General features: G+C 43.8%; 1 protein-coding gene across 5 annotated transcripts in view; it reads right to left on the reverse strand.

The window, feature by feature from the left end:
• The window catches only part of SPEN (spen family transcriptional repressor), a 49,081-nt gene that overhangs the window by 30,226 nt on the left and 5,794 nt on the right, over positions 1-13,061 (reverse strand). For 3 of the 5 annotated variants that reach the window (XM_087944754.1, XM_026684393.2, XM_026684392.2), the window contains exons 2-3: positions 7,678-7,995; positions 4,050-4,526 (exon numbers count right to left, since the gene is read on the reverse strand). In XM_087944754.1, the coding sequence (XP_087800880.1) occupies positions 4,050-4,526; positions 7,678-7,995 (795 nt within the window). Of the gene's footprint in view, positions 1-4,049; positions 4,527-6,408; positions 7,996-13,061 lie in introns of those variants that run through there. The other 2 variants (XM_087944756.1, XM_087944757.1) reach the window with 2 other exon arrangements.

Raw genomic sequence — 13,061 nt, forward strand, 5'->3', positions numbered from 1 at the left:
TATCCTGACGCCTTAACCACTTCACCAAACTGGCTCTCCCGCCTCATTAAAGAGGGCATTTTTAAGTATCAGGTAGATATATTTGAGAGAGACTCTCTATCACACATTCAAGCTGCAGGCGTTTCTGTTTCAAAGTTAACCACAGTATTCTGAATTAGGCCTAAACACGGATTGAAAACTAGTGCAAACTTCTGACAGGCAAGCATTTAAGTTAAAATTGCCTTTAAGGTCACGATAGAGAGAGAGGAATATTTCTGCTTGCACAAAATACTGTACAACAAGGCTCACACCTTCCTTATGACCTGCCACCAGGATTATCAACACTGCAGAGTCCTATGTTTGGATGGTATTGTAACCAAGAGCTAGAGATAAAGAGAATGATAAAAGGTGGTCACAGACCTTAGTCTTAACAAGCCAAATTACATTATTTTAGTTCTGCTGGCAGACAGTGGAAAAATTTAACTTTGTTCAAATGAATGACTCTGGACTAACAAATTTAAAAAATTCCAAGGAAGGGTGAACAAAGGGAAATAAAGTTTAATCACCTGCTGTATGCAGTAAAATCACAGAGGGGATGCTTAGAGAGCCAGCTCAGCTAAATCTGACTCACCTAATTCCCGCCTTAGTGGAACCATAATCCTACCTGCTGGGCTATTTAAATCGTTGTAGTAAAAACAAAAAAAAACCCTCGATATCCATTTTGATTTACACATTTTTTTTCTTACACAGCTTTTCTGTCTTCTCCTAATGCTGTACTGAATAGAACAATCGGTATATAAGTTTCTTTGATACCGTTTTCCATAATACCCAAGTTTGACCCAGTTTAAATGGAAATATTTTCTGAATTTTGACAGTGCAAAGTGGGTGGGTTTTGGTGTAGTTTGTTGACACCCCTTCCAAACGGGCAGAACCCAATTACATTCCTTTCAGCTCAACTTTCAAATAGGGGGGCTTCTCTCCCCCATTAACCCAGAGGCTCCTGCTTTGGAAAAATAAAAACAACACGCAGGCAGGGGCAGGGAGGACAGAGCCCACCAGGAGAGAGCAAGCAACCAAATCTGGCTGGAGGATTCCAGTTCAGACTAGTTTGGGAGACCCAAAAGAGGAATTCCTTGCATTGCCTGCAGAATTTGGACATCGCAACCCCTGCCAGAATATGCTGCCGTGTGCTTTGTTTACCAATAATGAAGCCTCGGAGCTCCCTTTGTCTTCTTTTGCACAGCCGCAGTTGTCTCTGAAAGGAAGGATTTTAAGATCCATGCAGATTTATTCAAGAGTGGGTAGGTGGGAGTGCAGCGGCCTCCATGTTAATTGATTGGATTTGTTTTTATTAAGTTTTTTTCACATTTTACAAGGCTTGCTAGAAATTAGGTTGAAGGAACAAAATAAAATAAATTCCAAATATTACTGCTTTGCAATAAATGTGGCTTATGCATCTTGACCTCTCTCTCTCTCTCTCTCTCTCTCACACACATACACAAACACAAGAAGAAAGAAAATATATCAATATGCAGCCTTGAAAGGAAACACTGCTTTTTTTCCTCACAAATACATCTGACAACCACATTCCCTGTTACTACAGTAAGCAGTTGGGACAATCGAAGATAAAGCTGTATTAACAAAAGAAAAGTTTCTGACAAAGGACAGCTTTCCAAGTACAAGCAGAGGCTGAACCAAAACATCAGTTCTGCATCCAGTGCAAACCCACACCAATTTCATCACTAGGTATCCGACCTAAGGAAGCCGGTGTCCTCCTGAGAACTGTGTGAAGGAAGAGGGGGGGAAAAAGGCAAACAAAGCTGTCTTCCTCTCAAGGGCTGCAGGGGAAAAATCTGTGCTCAGTTAACAAGGCATGAAATGGCATAGGATCCTAGGGGAAATATTTAAGACCCAGCTTGGGTGAGGGTGGCTTGGATCAGATGGGAAAGAGGCTTGTGCAACCTGTGAAAATGGCAAACAGCCACTGAACTGGGGACTGCGCAAAGCCGCCTGACAAGTCACCACTTGAGGAAATGTGTAGTAGCTGAGAGGATTGGAAACAGCACTGACCATCCATTTTACCCTAGGATTTTTCCTCGGTCAACAATCCTCCTCTCATTTTATGGAGAAACTGAGACTGGCACCATAACCTTGTTGCTACAGCTCTAGAGGTGTTGCCTTCCCTGGACCACCGAGTCTGCATTCTGAAGCTTTTGTCCAAACCACAAAACTACACACACACACACACCACCTCTCTCATCAACATATCACTCTCTGCCAATGATTCATCCTTTGCTGGCAAATTCCTGAGGTAGAAAGAAAGGAAGGAAGGGGCAGGAGGAGGAAAAGACCCAGAGTTACATAATGAAATTAAGTTTGCCACTCTCTGTCTTCACTTGGGGAGTTGAGGATGACAAGACAGACAGAGAAATCAAATGAACTCGAGCTCACCAGCCAATTTTGAAAGCCTCGGTGTCCACTCATGCTACGCCCCCTGCCCCCCCACCCCCCGAGCATTTTCTATCATAGTGTTTTTTATCTTGGGCCTAACCCTACAGCTTTAAAAGCAGAATAGGTTATATTACTACTTCAGGAAAAGCTGGACTCGCAGTAAGGCCCTGCTTGGGGACAGTACAGAAAAACAGCCCAAAAGAACGGCAAGCATTCCAGGATCGAGTTTACATAAATCTTTTCATATTCAACAGCTTTTAAACTTTGAAGGAGGAAGCTGAGGAAGACCAGCTGAATTTGGATGAGCTCCACAGAGCATGCTCGGCAGCTGAGATTTAAAAATAAAACATGAAAGCAGGGATAAGATATTGCTTGGTAGGATTCAACTTGGCAAAAGTCTCCGTTGGACACTCCCTCCCGACGTGAACATTTTTTCCCCCCCTGTGTCTTTCTGGCATATTTCCTCAAGTGCTGACATGTTATGAAAGTACAAAATGCCTGGACTCCTCCTTGGCCTATAAACCACCTTCCAAAGTCTAATGAAGGTGAGAACTAGAATGGCTGCATTCCACCATACAAAAAGGACGGCTGGCCAGCTGCTTATTTCAGTGTGCTAAAGAGCACCTATTTACTGACGTTAATCCATGCCGACGGCAGGTTTTACGAATCTCCCTTTGAAGCAAGGGAAGACTTTTCCAAAGCCCGTTTTAATAGAAGAAAGGAGGGAGAGTCAAAAACAGGGCCTGGGATGGGGAAAAGGCTATTCTCAGCCCCTGGAAGGCCACATGCTCAGAGTAAATTCCCAGCGTGCGCCAACAACACGGGGAGCTGCCCTGACAAAACAAAGCTGGAGAGGTATTATACAACAACACAACGGCCCCTTCCTATCTGCCTCCTTTAAAAGCAGTCTACGCATTTCAACATGGCAATGTTCAATCACTTATAGGTGTACTTCTACGGTCTGATTAGGAAGGCCCTTTCCTTGAAAATAGAAATGGGATAATATATTTCTGTTTCTCTTAATCCTTTTTTGTTTTTTTAACAGTGCCGCAGTTCTTTGCCCAGAACCAACAGAGAGAGCAGCAGAATGGCTTGACCAGCACAATTTCACGACTGCAAGCGATGTAGTAGCCACGGCAACAGTTGGAAACCCATAATTCACCTATCTATCAAATTTCATTCCGATAACTCAAGGCAATAAACAAAAGATGCTGTTAACAAAGAAGAAAGAAGGAGAGTCCAGACAGTGGTCAGTACTGAATTATAAATGAAAATGCAGAAAGCTCTATCCCCAATCAATCAAAGGCTGCTTCTACAAAGTATAAGGGCACCCTTTCATAAACAAACAAAAGCAACAAAGAAGCTTCCACCCTAGAGTGGCTCAAAAGGGATCTATTTCGCAGGTGGGGCTTTTTTGTCTCCTGAGGGCAGCCTTCCGAATATGTTCCTGCCTCCACCCTGGGTTGGTGGTGGGGGATGGAGGCAGGGGGAGACCAGGAGATGGTGTTGGTTTGTTTCAGGAGGACCAGCTGAGAAAAGTGCAACATGGCAGCCGATGCACTGCGGTTTCCACTCGGGATCAATCCCGAGACCCAAAGCGAAACACGCCCGCACAATACCTGTCGCTGCTGGTACTGCTGCTGCTGCTGATCGAATCGCTGCTTGAAGACCGGCTTCTAGAACCGCTTCCGCTGGGCGATCGAGTGGGTCTGGACGCTTGGCTGGCCAGCCTCTGGGGAGACTGGGTCCTGGACTGGGAGGAATGGGGGGACCGGCTCCTGCTGTGCTGGTAACTCCGTTCCGGCCTTCTACCTCGGACCTCCCTGGTGAGGTCATCCCGGTAGATATCCCTGTGTACCACGCTGGGCAACGTAAACTGCTCCCGAGCCCGAGGTTCGTAACGAGGGTCATGAGCATCGAAGCGGCTCGGGCTGCGACTCCGAGAACTGTAATAGAGTCCGTGTTGCAAAGTTCGTTCCCGAGGATCTCTGTAATAATCCTGATCGTAATGTCTCGTGCGATCAAATCCTCCTGTCCCACGTTCATGGTGTCCATAGGCACTAGGCTCATAAGCGCGCTCCCTGTTATCTGAAGCCCTGCATTTAGGAGGGGAAAAACAGGCACGTCAGATCGGAGAAGGAGAAACCACGACTCAACAACATGCAAGCATTTAATGCAGGGTTGGCTGTTACTGCAAGCCATCAAGAGGCCAACAACGTTCTTATTTAGCAGACTGAATGAGCTTGGTCCTTTTACGTGACTTCTCGCTCACGTCTGCAAGTAACGTAAGTCTGGCACTGACTTGGGTTTCACTGCTTAAACTGAGCCAGCTTGAGGCCTTCTGTTCTAGATTTCTACCCCATAATCCCCGCCTCGCAGGACAATGGCTAGGGATTATGGGAGAAGAAGGCTAACAAATCTGAAAGGCATCCAGTTGTGAGAAGTCTGAACTAAGTTTCTGTGGACAAAATTGTACACCACAGTCCCAAATGAACTTGTGCAAAGTAATTTAATTTCAGCAGTTCTATTTATCTATTTCTGGGATGAAACAGAATTATTAACATGTTTCATTCCATGACTACCCTAGAATCCTATCATTAAGGTGTTGGCATTAGCCACAAAATTGTAGGGGGGGAAACCAATTTATCTCTTTTTAAAAGCTCATTTGAAATCTTTGCTTCTAAGAGTCCTAGGACAATGTATCAGCTTTAGCTAAAGTCAGACCTCTACTTATCTTTGTAATAATGCAGTCAACACACAAACAACTAAAAGTCACAGGCATTAAGCTCAAAAAAAAAGAGAAAAAGATAAACAATGTTTCTGTGTGCTGGTGAGAAGTGGTAGCGGTATTTTTTTAAAGTCACTTCGGACAATAACAGGATGGGATATTTTAACAGCCGATAAAACAAATTGTGTCCATTTCTGTATTTTACATACAGAATTTACGTTTGCTATGTCGTCAACTATGTAGAACTTAAAAAGAAAGTTATGTTGCTAAGACAACTAAGAATGTGGGCCAGCTGCTTAGGGCAAGAAAAGGCCTCCAATAATTTAGCATTCTAATCCAAAGGGGTCACTGAGTGGCCCATCTTGTAGGACACAGCTAGGAAAATAGATGAAATAATTCAGATCAAACATGCGCAGATCAAGCAATAAAGCCAGCGCTTATATTAGTTACAGAAGTTTCCTAAAAACCGTTCAAGGAAGGAGGAATTCAAATCGTTCCCCTTTTTTAATTCCAACCGCCTTCCTTGAAAAGTAATTTAGCGGGGACTGCAGTTTGAACAGCTTCTCCTCTTGACCGTCAGGTCAAAACGCATGGATCTGCTTTCTCCCACCCCTCACCCCACGCGCACACACCCCCAACAGTGAATTAGGTTCTCCTCCCTTTCCGCTTTATGCTCCTGCTGTAAGTGTAGTGCAGGCCTTAAGGCTACTTGTCCCTCATACAGAGGAGGAGGAGGAGGAGGAGGAGGTGGGCCTGGATGTACCTTAAGGTTTTTGTCTGAATTCTTGCCTCTCCAGCAAGTCAGAGCTGCCTCCCAAAAGAGTAAAAAAAAAACTATAAGGCAGACGTTTTCGTGGGTGTCACAAACGTTTGCAGCTCCATGCAAATAAGACCACATATTGTCTCAGCATGTATAAATATTTATTCAAAGAGCTCTCTCGCCCTGGCCTTTTGAAACAATAAGCAACGTGCCTCTCCCCCCCACTTGTCAATATTAGATCAGTGAGAGCTGATACAATAACGTAACGAAAAAAGCAAGATTTCTAGAAAAGTTAATGTATTAAGTGTAAGAGCCCTTTTATTTGTTAGGACACAGAAGACAGACAAAAGGACTAGCAAAGCTGAGAATCTAATGACTACAGCAGTGCTGGTTATCTATTAGTACTAATTACTACTGGAGTTAGTGGGGAAAAAAGGAACTGACTTGGGTTAGGAGAGGGGCTAATATACACAGGGCAGGACATACCAACCTTTTCCAAGTGTGGAAACACGACCTATATTCCCAATTAAATCTAGGGAGAGAATTGTGAACATAACTTCCCCAATTTGGCCCCTCTTAACGGGGTAATCCACCTTCTTAATGGGCAAGGGTGTCAAAGTGGCATTTTAGATGAGCGAGCAAGAAAAAAAATCCTAGGGACAAGAAGAAGAAGAAAAAAAAAACTCCACTGGAAGCCAGTAGTCCCAGATTGGCCAAAATGTGGCAGCCCCCAACTTCATTCTTCTGACAGCCAGCGCTTCTAAGTACATCCACCACAGACTTTTTGAACCAACCGGCTGGTAAAAAAAGGCACCAGGGGATGAACGAAGGCCTCACCCCAGGCTAGCAGACATCCTCTGTCCAACTTTGTAACCATCCAGCAGTCAATTTTTCTGTGACGTATCCACAAGCTGATCGACACCATGTCTTTAAAGCTAGAGTGCCTTTCATTGTACAGGCGCTTTTAGCAAGACTAAAGTAATCCACTCCCCTGGCCCACTGGGATCTTGGCTCGAACCATCCCACAAATCTGAGGTAGTAGCCATTATTCCAGCACCTCAACGGATGGCCTGTAATTTCCAAAACTGAGCAGCGTCCATCTCGTTCAGTTTGCCATGAGGATAGTAATCCCAAGATACATGGAAAGTGATGTAGATCCAACAGGGGGAAAGAAACGTCAACAGCGGCCTTCTCCTCTCTTCATTGTATGTATTCCCAGGGCTAAAGACGGTAGAATCCAAGACGAGGCAGCATTTTTATAAGTCTGCTAGAAAATTTGGATACCAATCCAATTGTATGCATAGACTATGTAAACCAGCACGACCCTGAAAGTAACTAAATGCGAAGCTTTGCCAAGGGACTGTGTAGGTCCTATAATGCTGAAGGTACTCCACATCTGGGTTTGGAGACTTGCAGTATCCAATAAACTCCATTGGATAATAAGGATACATCCAAAGAAGGCCTTAAGGTTATCCAAGAATTGGGATCATCAAGCCCTAGAAGAATAGCTCCATAATCGAGGCTCGCCCATGAAGTCTTCCATCTTAGAATCGGGTCCTCCAACCAGCTGCAGGAAACATCTTCTACAGATCCACAAGATCCCAGCCAATGGGATGGGAATCACTTCCGCTTCCAACCCAAAATAGGAAATGCAGATAATTTCCCAAATTTTAAATCCATCTGGGGGCCCTATCAAGGAGTTTGTGTTTCTCACCACATCAATTATAAAATACCTGCCTAGTGAAACCTTGGAACTTACCCATCAAGTCTCCGCTCATAGCGTCCTTCCCGTGCATGAAGTGATGGCGGTGGGCCATACGTGGGCCCACCACCAGCTCTGAACCCAGAAACCTCTCTACTACGAGATGCTATGGAAACTGTATCATCCAATCCCCGAGCAGCACTAGGAATGGTTCCTGGTTCGTTATAATCCGTCCGAAGGTCTCTGTCTCCCATTTTGTTGACAGAATTGTGTGCCTTCTGTGCACTCTTAATGTCCACAAAATCCACAAAGGCCGCCACGCCGCCTTCCGATCCCCTTTTGGGGAGAATTTTGACACTTTCAACACGTCCATATCTAGGAGAAAGACAGAGAAAAATCACATACATTAAAGCTCACAGAAAATCAGCTTAGAAATTACATTTAGTACCTGGAAATTTCCGGACTCAGATTTAAAAAAAATTAAGTATTCATTTCAATAGATAAGCATAAATAGAGTTTCAGGTATGGCTGTTTCCTGGACTCGTACCAGAGCAAAGCTGAAAGACTATTTTATGGGAATATACATACATATATACATACTTCAAGCCTGTTAACATCTTTCATCGTATCATACCTTGAAAAAAAGCCAGGATACAAAAATTTGAACTAACTTAGATTTTACCAACATCTGCAATAGGAGATTAGCACAAACAGAAAAGCCCTTATTCTGTGATTTTCAAATATGTTTCAATGCAGTCAATGTTGAAATAATGAATCCGAGTGAAGAATTAATTTAATAAACATATTCATTTGTTGATCAGTCATTATTTAATGTTCAAGATATAAGTGTCTCATAGAACACAATGCCTGTTCATATCATTCTAATTACTGCTTAATCACAGTTCTACAGATAAAGCCAGTTCTACACGTTTACAATCTAAATGTTGTTGGAAGCTCTGCTTAAGCCACGGTTGGAAAATATTTGGCAATTCTTGAGATAAGCTTTTCATGGCTGCAGACATCAGCGGCAACAACAAATTACCAATGCAATTTATTTAGCTCACACTGTATATGCAAGCAGATTTGGGGTTAAGACGCAAAACACTTGCAAGTTTCTCCAGAAAGTTTTCAAATTATCCAGTCTGACCAAATGTCACTGACTTTCCAAGTGATTTAATAAAAAGGAATGGATTTCTTTTAAAAATACAGACATCTATAAATGGTTCATGTTTACAGATCAACAAGATATGAAACATAAACTAAGAATTCTCTTTCATTAAAGAACCAATTCCGTCACATTCATCTGACAACCTTTATGCATTTTTAATTACACTGTTGGCGCTTTCTAAAGATAAAACAGATATTTCCTGGTTTGACAGACCAAATATAGTATTAGTGAATTTAAGCAGCAATTAAGTCAAGCCTCGGTCCCAGAGGCTTCTTTAGCAATTCAACCAACTAGCCTACCATTCAAGTCTGGCCAGGATGGAAAATGGAAATGTACACCAGTATGATCTAAGCTCATTCAAGTTTGAATTTATCCTTCTACGTTGCTCTCATTGCTGTTCTGCCCTCAAGCTTAACCATCAAAGGCATGCGCAAGATTCCCCAACATGATCTGTGAAATTTAGCACCATTAGCCACATCAATCCTCTACAAGAAGATTGTGCTGAACATGCCAAGGAAGGAGGGCTTGGTGTTTCTACCACACAGGGATTAGGGTCACTATTTTAAAAAAAAAATGGTGGTGGTGGAATTCTTCACCAAAAACAGTGCCACTATTTAACAACGGATCAATCCATTACTTGTTCAAGATCTCTACGGCAGGCCAGCCTAGAATGCCAAAAGTGCCAGATAGCTCAACACCTACTTCCCATGTGCTGACAGGAAAAGCATGTGACCCAGAGATTGCAGAAAACGTCCCTAGTCACAGCTCAAAACATGAAGCTGTATGACAACTGATAAGAGGCAGGGAACAGAGCAACGGCTATGTGGCAGCTTCTGGAGGACAGAATCTGTATTCCAACATATTTCCAAGCAGGAATCTGGAGCAGAAATGGCGGAGACAAAACTCCAAGGGAAGAGATGTGGAGCCAGATGTTGCTCTCCAAAATACGCAACAGCGCTGGAGAAGGAGTTGCGAGGTGTCATTTCCAAGGCAGATGGCTCGACACTCACTGACCCACACCAGAATGCTCGAGGGTGGTGGGTGAGGATTTGCCGTAGATCGCTCACGCCTATGAGAAGCAGCTGGAATAAGCATAAAGGCTGCTTTCAAAGGAGGGCAAGGGACATAACCACCTATCGGGCTACTCCCCTTCCCCCAAGTGCTAAGATACGGAAGGCGGCATTCGGAAAGAATTATCTCTATGATCTGCACTCCCCAGATTGCTGTGTGCTTTATCCTAGAGTCCCTCTGCGTGAAGGCTAATCATCTGCCTGGCAATCCGACCCCAGCCCCACCCGTTGGGCCTTCTCCAATCCGTTCCTGTGTTGGCAGCTGCCACGGGGGAGGGGAGCTGTGTTGCTTCATGCTAGCCAATCTGGAGGGGGGAGGGAGGGGAGGGGGAAAGACCCGCAGTGCTGCAGCGTGCAGGATCGATGCCCAGAAAGAAAAGGATCCCTGTGAAAAGCTGCTGAGGGGGGGGGTGGCGCTAAGGAACTAGCGTGTGGCTTCAGGGGAGGTTGTTCAGGAACCGCTTAATGAAAGCGGAAGGCTGAGGAAGGCGGGCGCCCATGTGAAATGTGCCCTCCCCACCTCTGCCCAGCCGCAGCCTTTCCAAGAAGGCGGCAGCTCTTCCCCAACCCCCAGCGCAGAGAGCAAACAGGGCAGAAGAGGGACGGGGCAAACTTTTTGGCTCCAAAGGTCTTGATATACAAGGTACACAGGAGGCTTTGCTGGGAGGTTTTCTAAAGGGATTGCTGCTTGCATAATCCCTACCGATCAAAACATAACCACTTGCAACATGGGGGACATTTTTGCTTCCCACCAGCACTCAAGTGGGACATTTTTCCCAGAAGAATCCCTGATCTAGGCATTAAGTGCTACACTTCCAGTTTCCACACATACCTTTAATACTCCAAGGAACTTCGATCGGTTTCTTCTTAATATCCCAGTCACAGTGGCCAAAGTCCTCAGGCCATGCTAAAATAGTTCTTCAGAACTGTTTCTGATTTAAGCATGAGACTTTTATTCCTCTGGAGCAAACTGTGGGGGCCAGAGGGTCAAGGCTCCAACATGAGTCAGCCAGCCAGCCTGCCTGCCTTCCTTCCCTTGCCTGCCTGTCTTCTATAGATATACTAGACAAAGAAACTCTCATAGTGATATGAAGGAAGCCGGAAAATAATTCTGACTCTTATAACATCACCTAATTGGACATGGGTAGATATTTTAATGTTGGTCACACAATAAACATTCCTGCAACTTTCCTCCTTATCTAAAGGAAGGGGATCGAAATATACTTCCCATGTCAGACAAGGAGCTCATTATAAATGAGAGAAAGGCATGTGAAGTTCACCCCAGGAGATGGTAAAATCTAGCCCAGTTAAGATGCGCTGCTGACAGGCCTAAAACAGCTGGCTTTAGGAGACCTTGACATTAATTTTCAGTTCCACTTCCATCCATGGATTATTAATTAGGCTCCGCCATCTTTGGGCAATTGCAGTGTCTTCTTCCAGAGCTAGCCAACTGTTCCGAAAGGGAAAGCTACATATAGCAGCCATTTGCACAGTTGGGTGCTATTGTCTGGAAGTGATCCAAGGTGCCAAAAATGCTAGTAGTGTGAGGATTTTATTCTGATAACACTAAAGCGGGAAATGCTTCAGAAAGAAGTGCCAATAATATGTTTTGATAGTCCTCATGGTATGTTGTCCCTGGAGACTGCCTGGTTCTTCATTCAAAATTTATGCTTCATAGGTTTAGTCCTTGCAGAGGAGGGTGAAGTAAAAGCAGATATTTCTTTGAGCTCTCCAGCCCCTCCCAGCCATATAGGTATTGAAAACCAGTACAGGAAAACAAAGATGGTAGCTGCAAAAAGCAACTTCCACTCATACTGAGGTGGCTGAGCATACAGGGTGGATTCACATACTGCACCAAGAGCAAGAGAATTCTGTTACATTGGTAGGTCAAAGGCAAGCATTTATTTCTCCACACTGTGGATTGAATTCCGTCGAAAACAGCTTCTTCAGAATCAATTATGAAACCCAAAGTCTGCTGCTACTTTCAAGGCCCTGATTGGACAACCCGGTTGCCCACAAACCACAATGAAAGTCCCAGGGAACTACTTTTTTTTAAGCCTCAGTCACAAGTCACAAGTCATACATTTACAATGTCTTTGTGCCTTAAAGAAAAGGGGCTTCCGAAATTAAGGGTTTGGAAGCCAATTGCACCTAATGGTGAATTTTAATGCATGACCCATAACATCAAGGCAAAACAGACAGGTAACCTGACCAGAGATCCTAAAGGGATCCACAGGGGAAAAAATATCAACGCATCTGGGCCACGGGCAATTACTGGTTTAATAAGCACAAAGACTTTCTCAGCTATCAAGCTTCACTCCAAAATATCTTAGAAAAAATTGCAAGGCAGACTCTCTATAGCTTTGTAAATGTAAGCATCAAGATAAGGAAGTTCCTCAGTGCAGCTTTCCGCATTGCAAACCCCTTGTATACCTGACTGCAACTTCTATGAGCTCCTAACCATCAGGCATATTGGTTGGAGCTGAGGTTTTGAATTGTTTTAGCTAAGTTTAACGGGACTCCCTACTAGATATACCCAGATTCACACAAGCCAGCTAAGACTTCTGGAGCTAATAAACATTAAAACATTTGAAGAACACCTTATCCAAAGCCAGAATCTTAGGACAATGGTTAGAAATAAATCCCACTCAACTCAGTGAGACTTCTCTCTATGACTTACTTTGGGAAGATTATGCCTTTTTATGAATACCATTCTTAAGTAGCCAAGCTACTTGCAAAACAGTTAAAGGAGCATATTGTACAATGCCTAATGAAGTATAATGAAGCTGGCTTGCGGTGAGGAAGACCCAAAGCAAAGTCTCAGGTGGCAATGAAACCTATCAGAATGGGTTCGATCATTATTTCCCACCAATTAAAGTTATTGTGAGAATTGTGAGTAAATTATCTTGAGATCCATGAGAACAAAGCAAATACAGACGCAGTAAAAATAAAGAGATGCACATGATACAATTATGCAGTATCAAAAAAGAGCTGGAAGGGGCTGCTATCAATGTGTGAATTCAGAAACACTGAATTGTGACCATGGTGGTCCTTCTCATAAAGCCATTTAAAGACAGAAATAGACCTTAGATGACATTTCACCAGTTATCAGAAACTTTCTAGGTTTGTGGGAGCTGTGGCCTTTATCTTTTCTGCAGCATTATTTATAGAATGCTATCAGGGCCCCAAGAATCCTGTGTGCT

The sequence above is a fragment of the Notechis scutatus genome, chromosome 16, assembly GCF_049901735.1.
Source record: "Notechis scutatus isolate UNSWTSFEM ecotype Mainland chromosome 16, rNotScu1.2, whole genome shotgun sequence".
Classification (NCBI taxonomy): Eukaryota; Metazoa; Chordata; class Lepidosauria; order Squamata; family Elapidae; genus Notechis; species Notechis scutatus.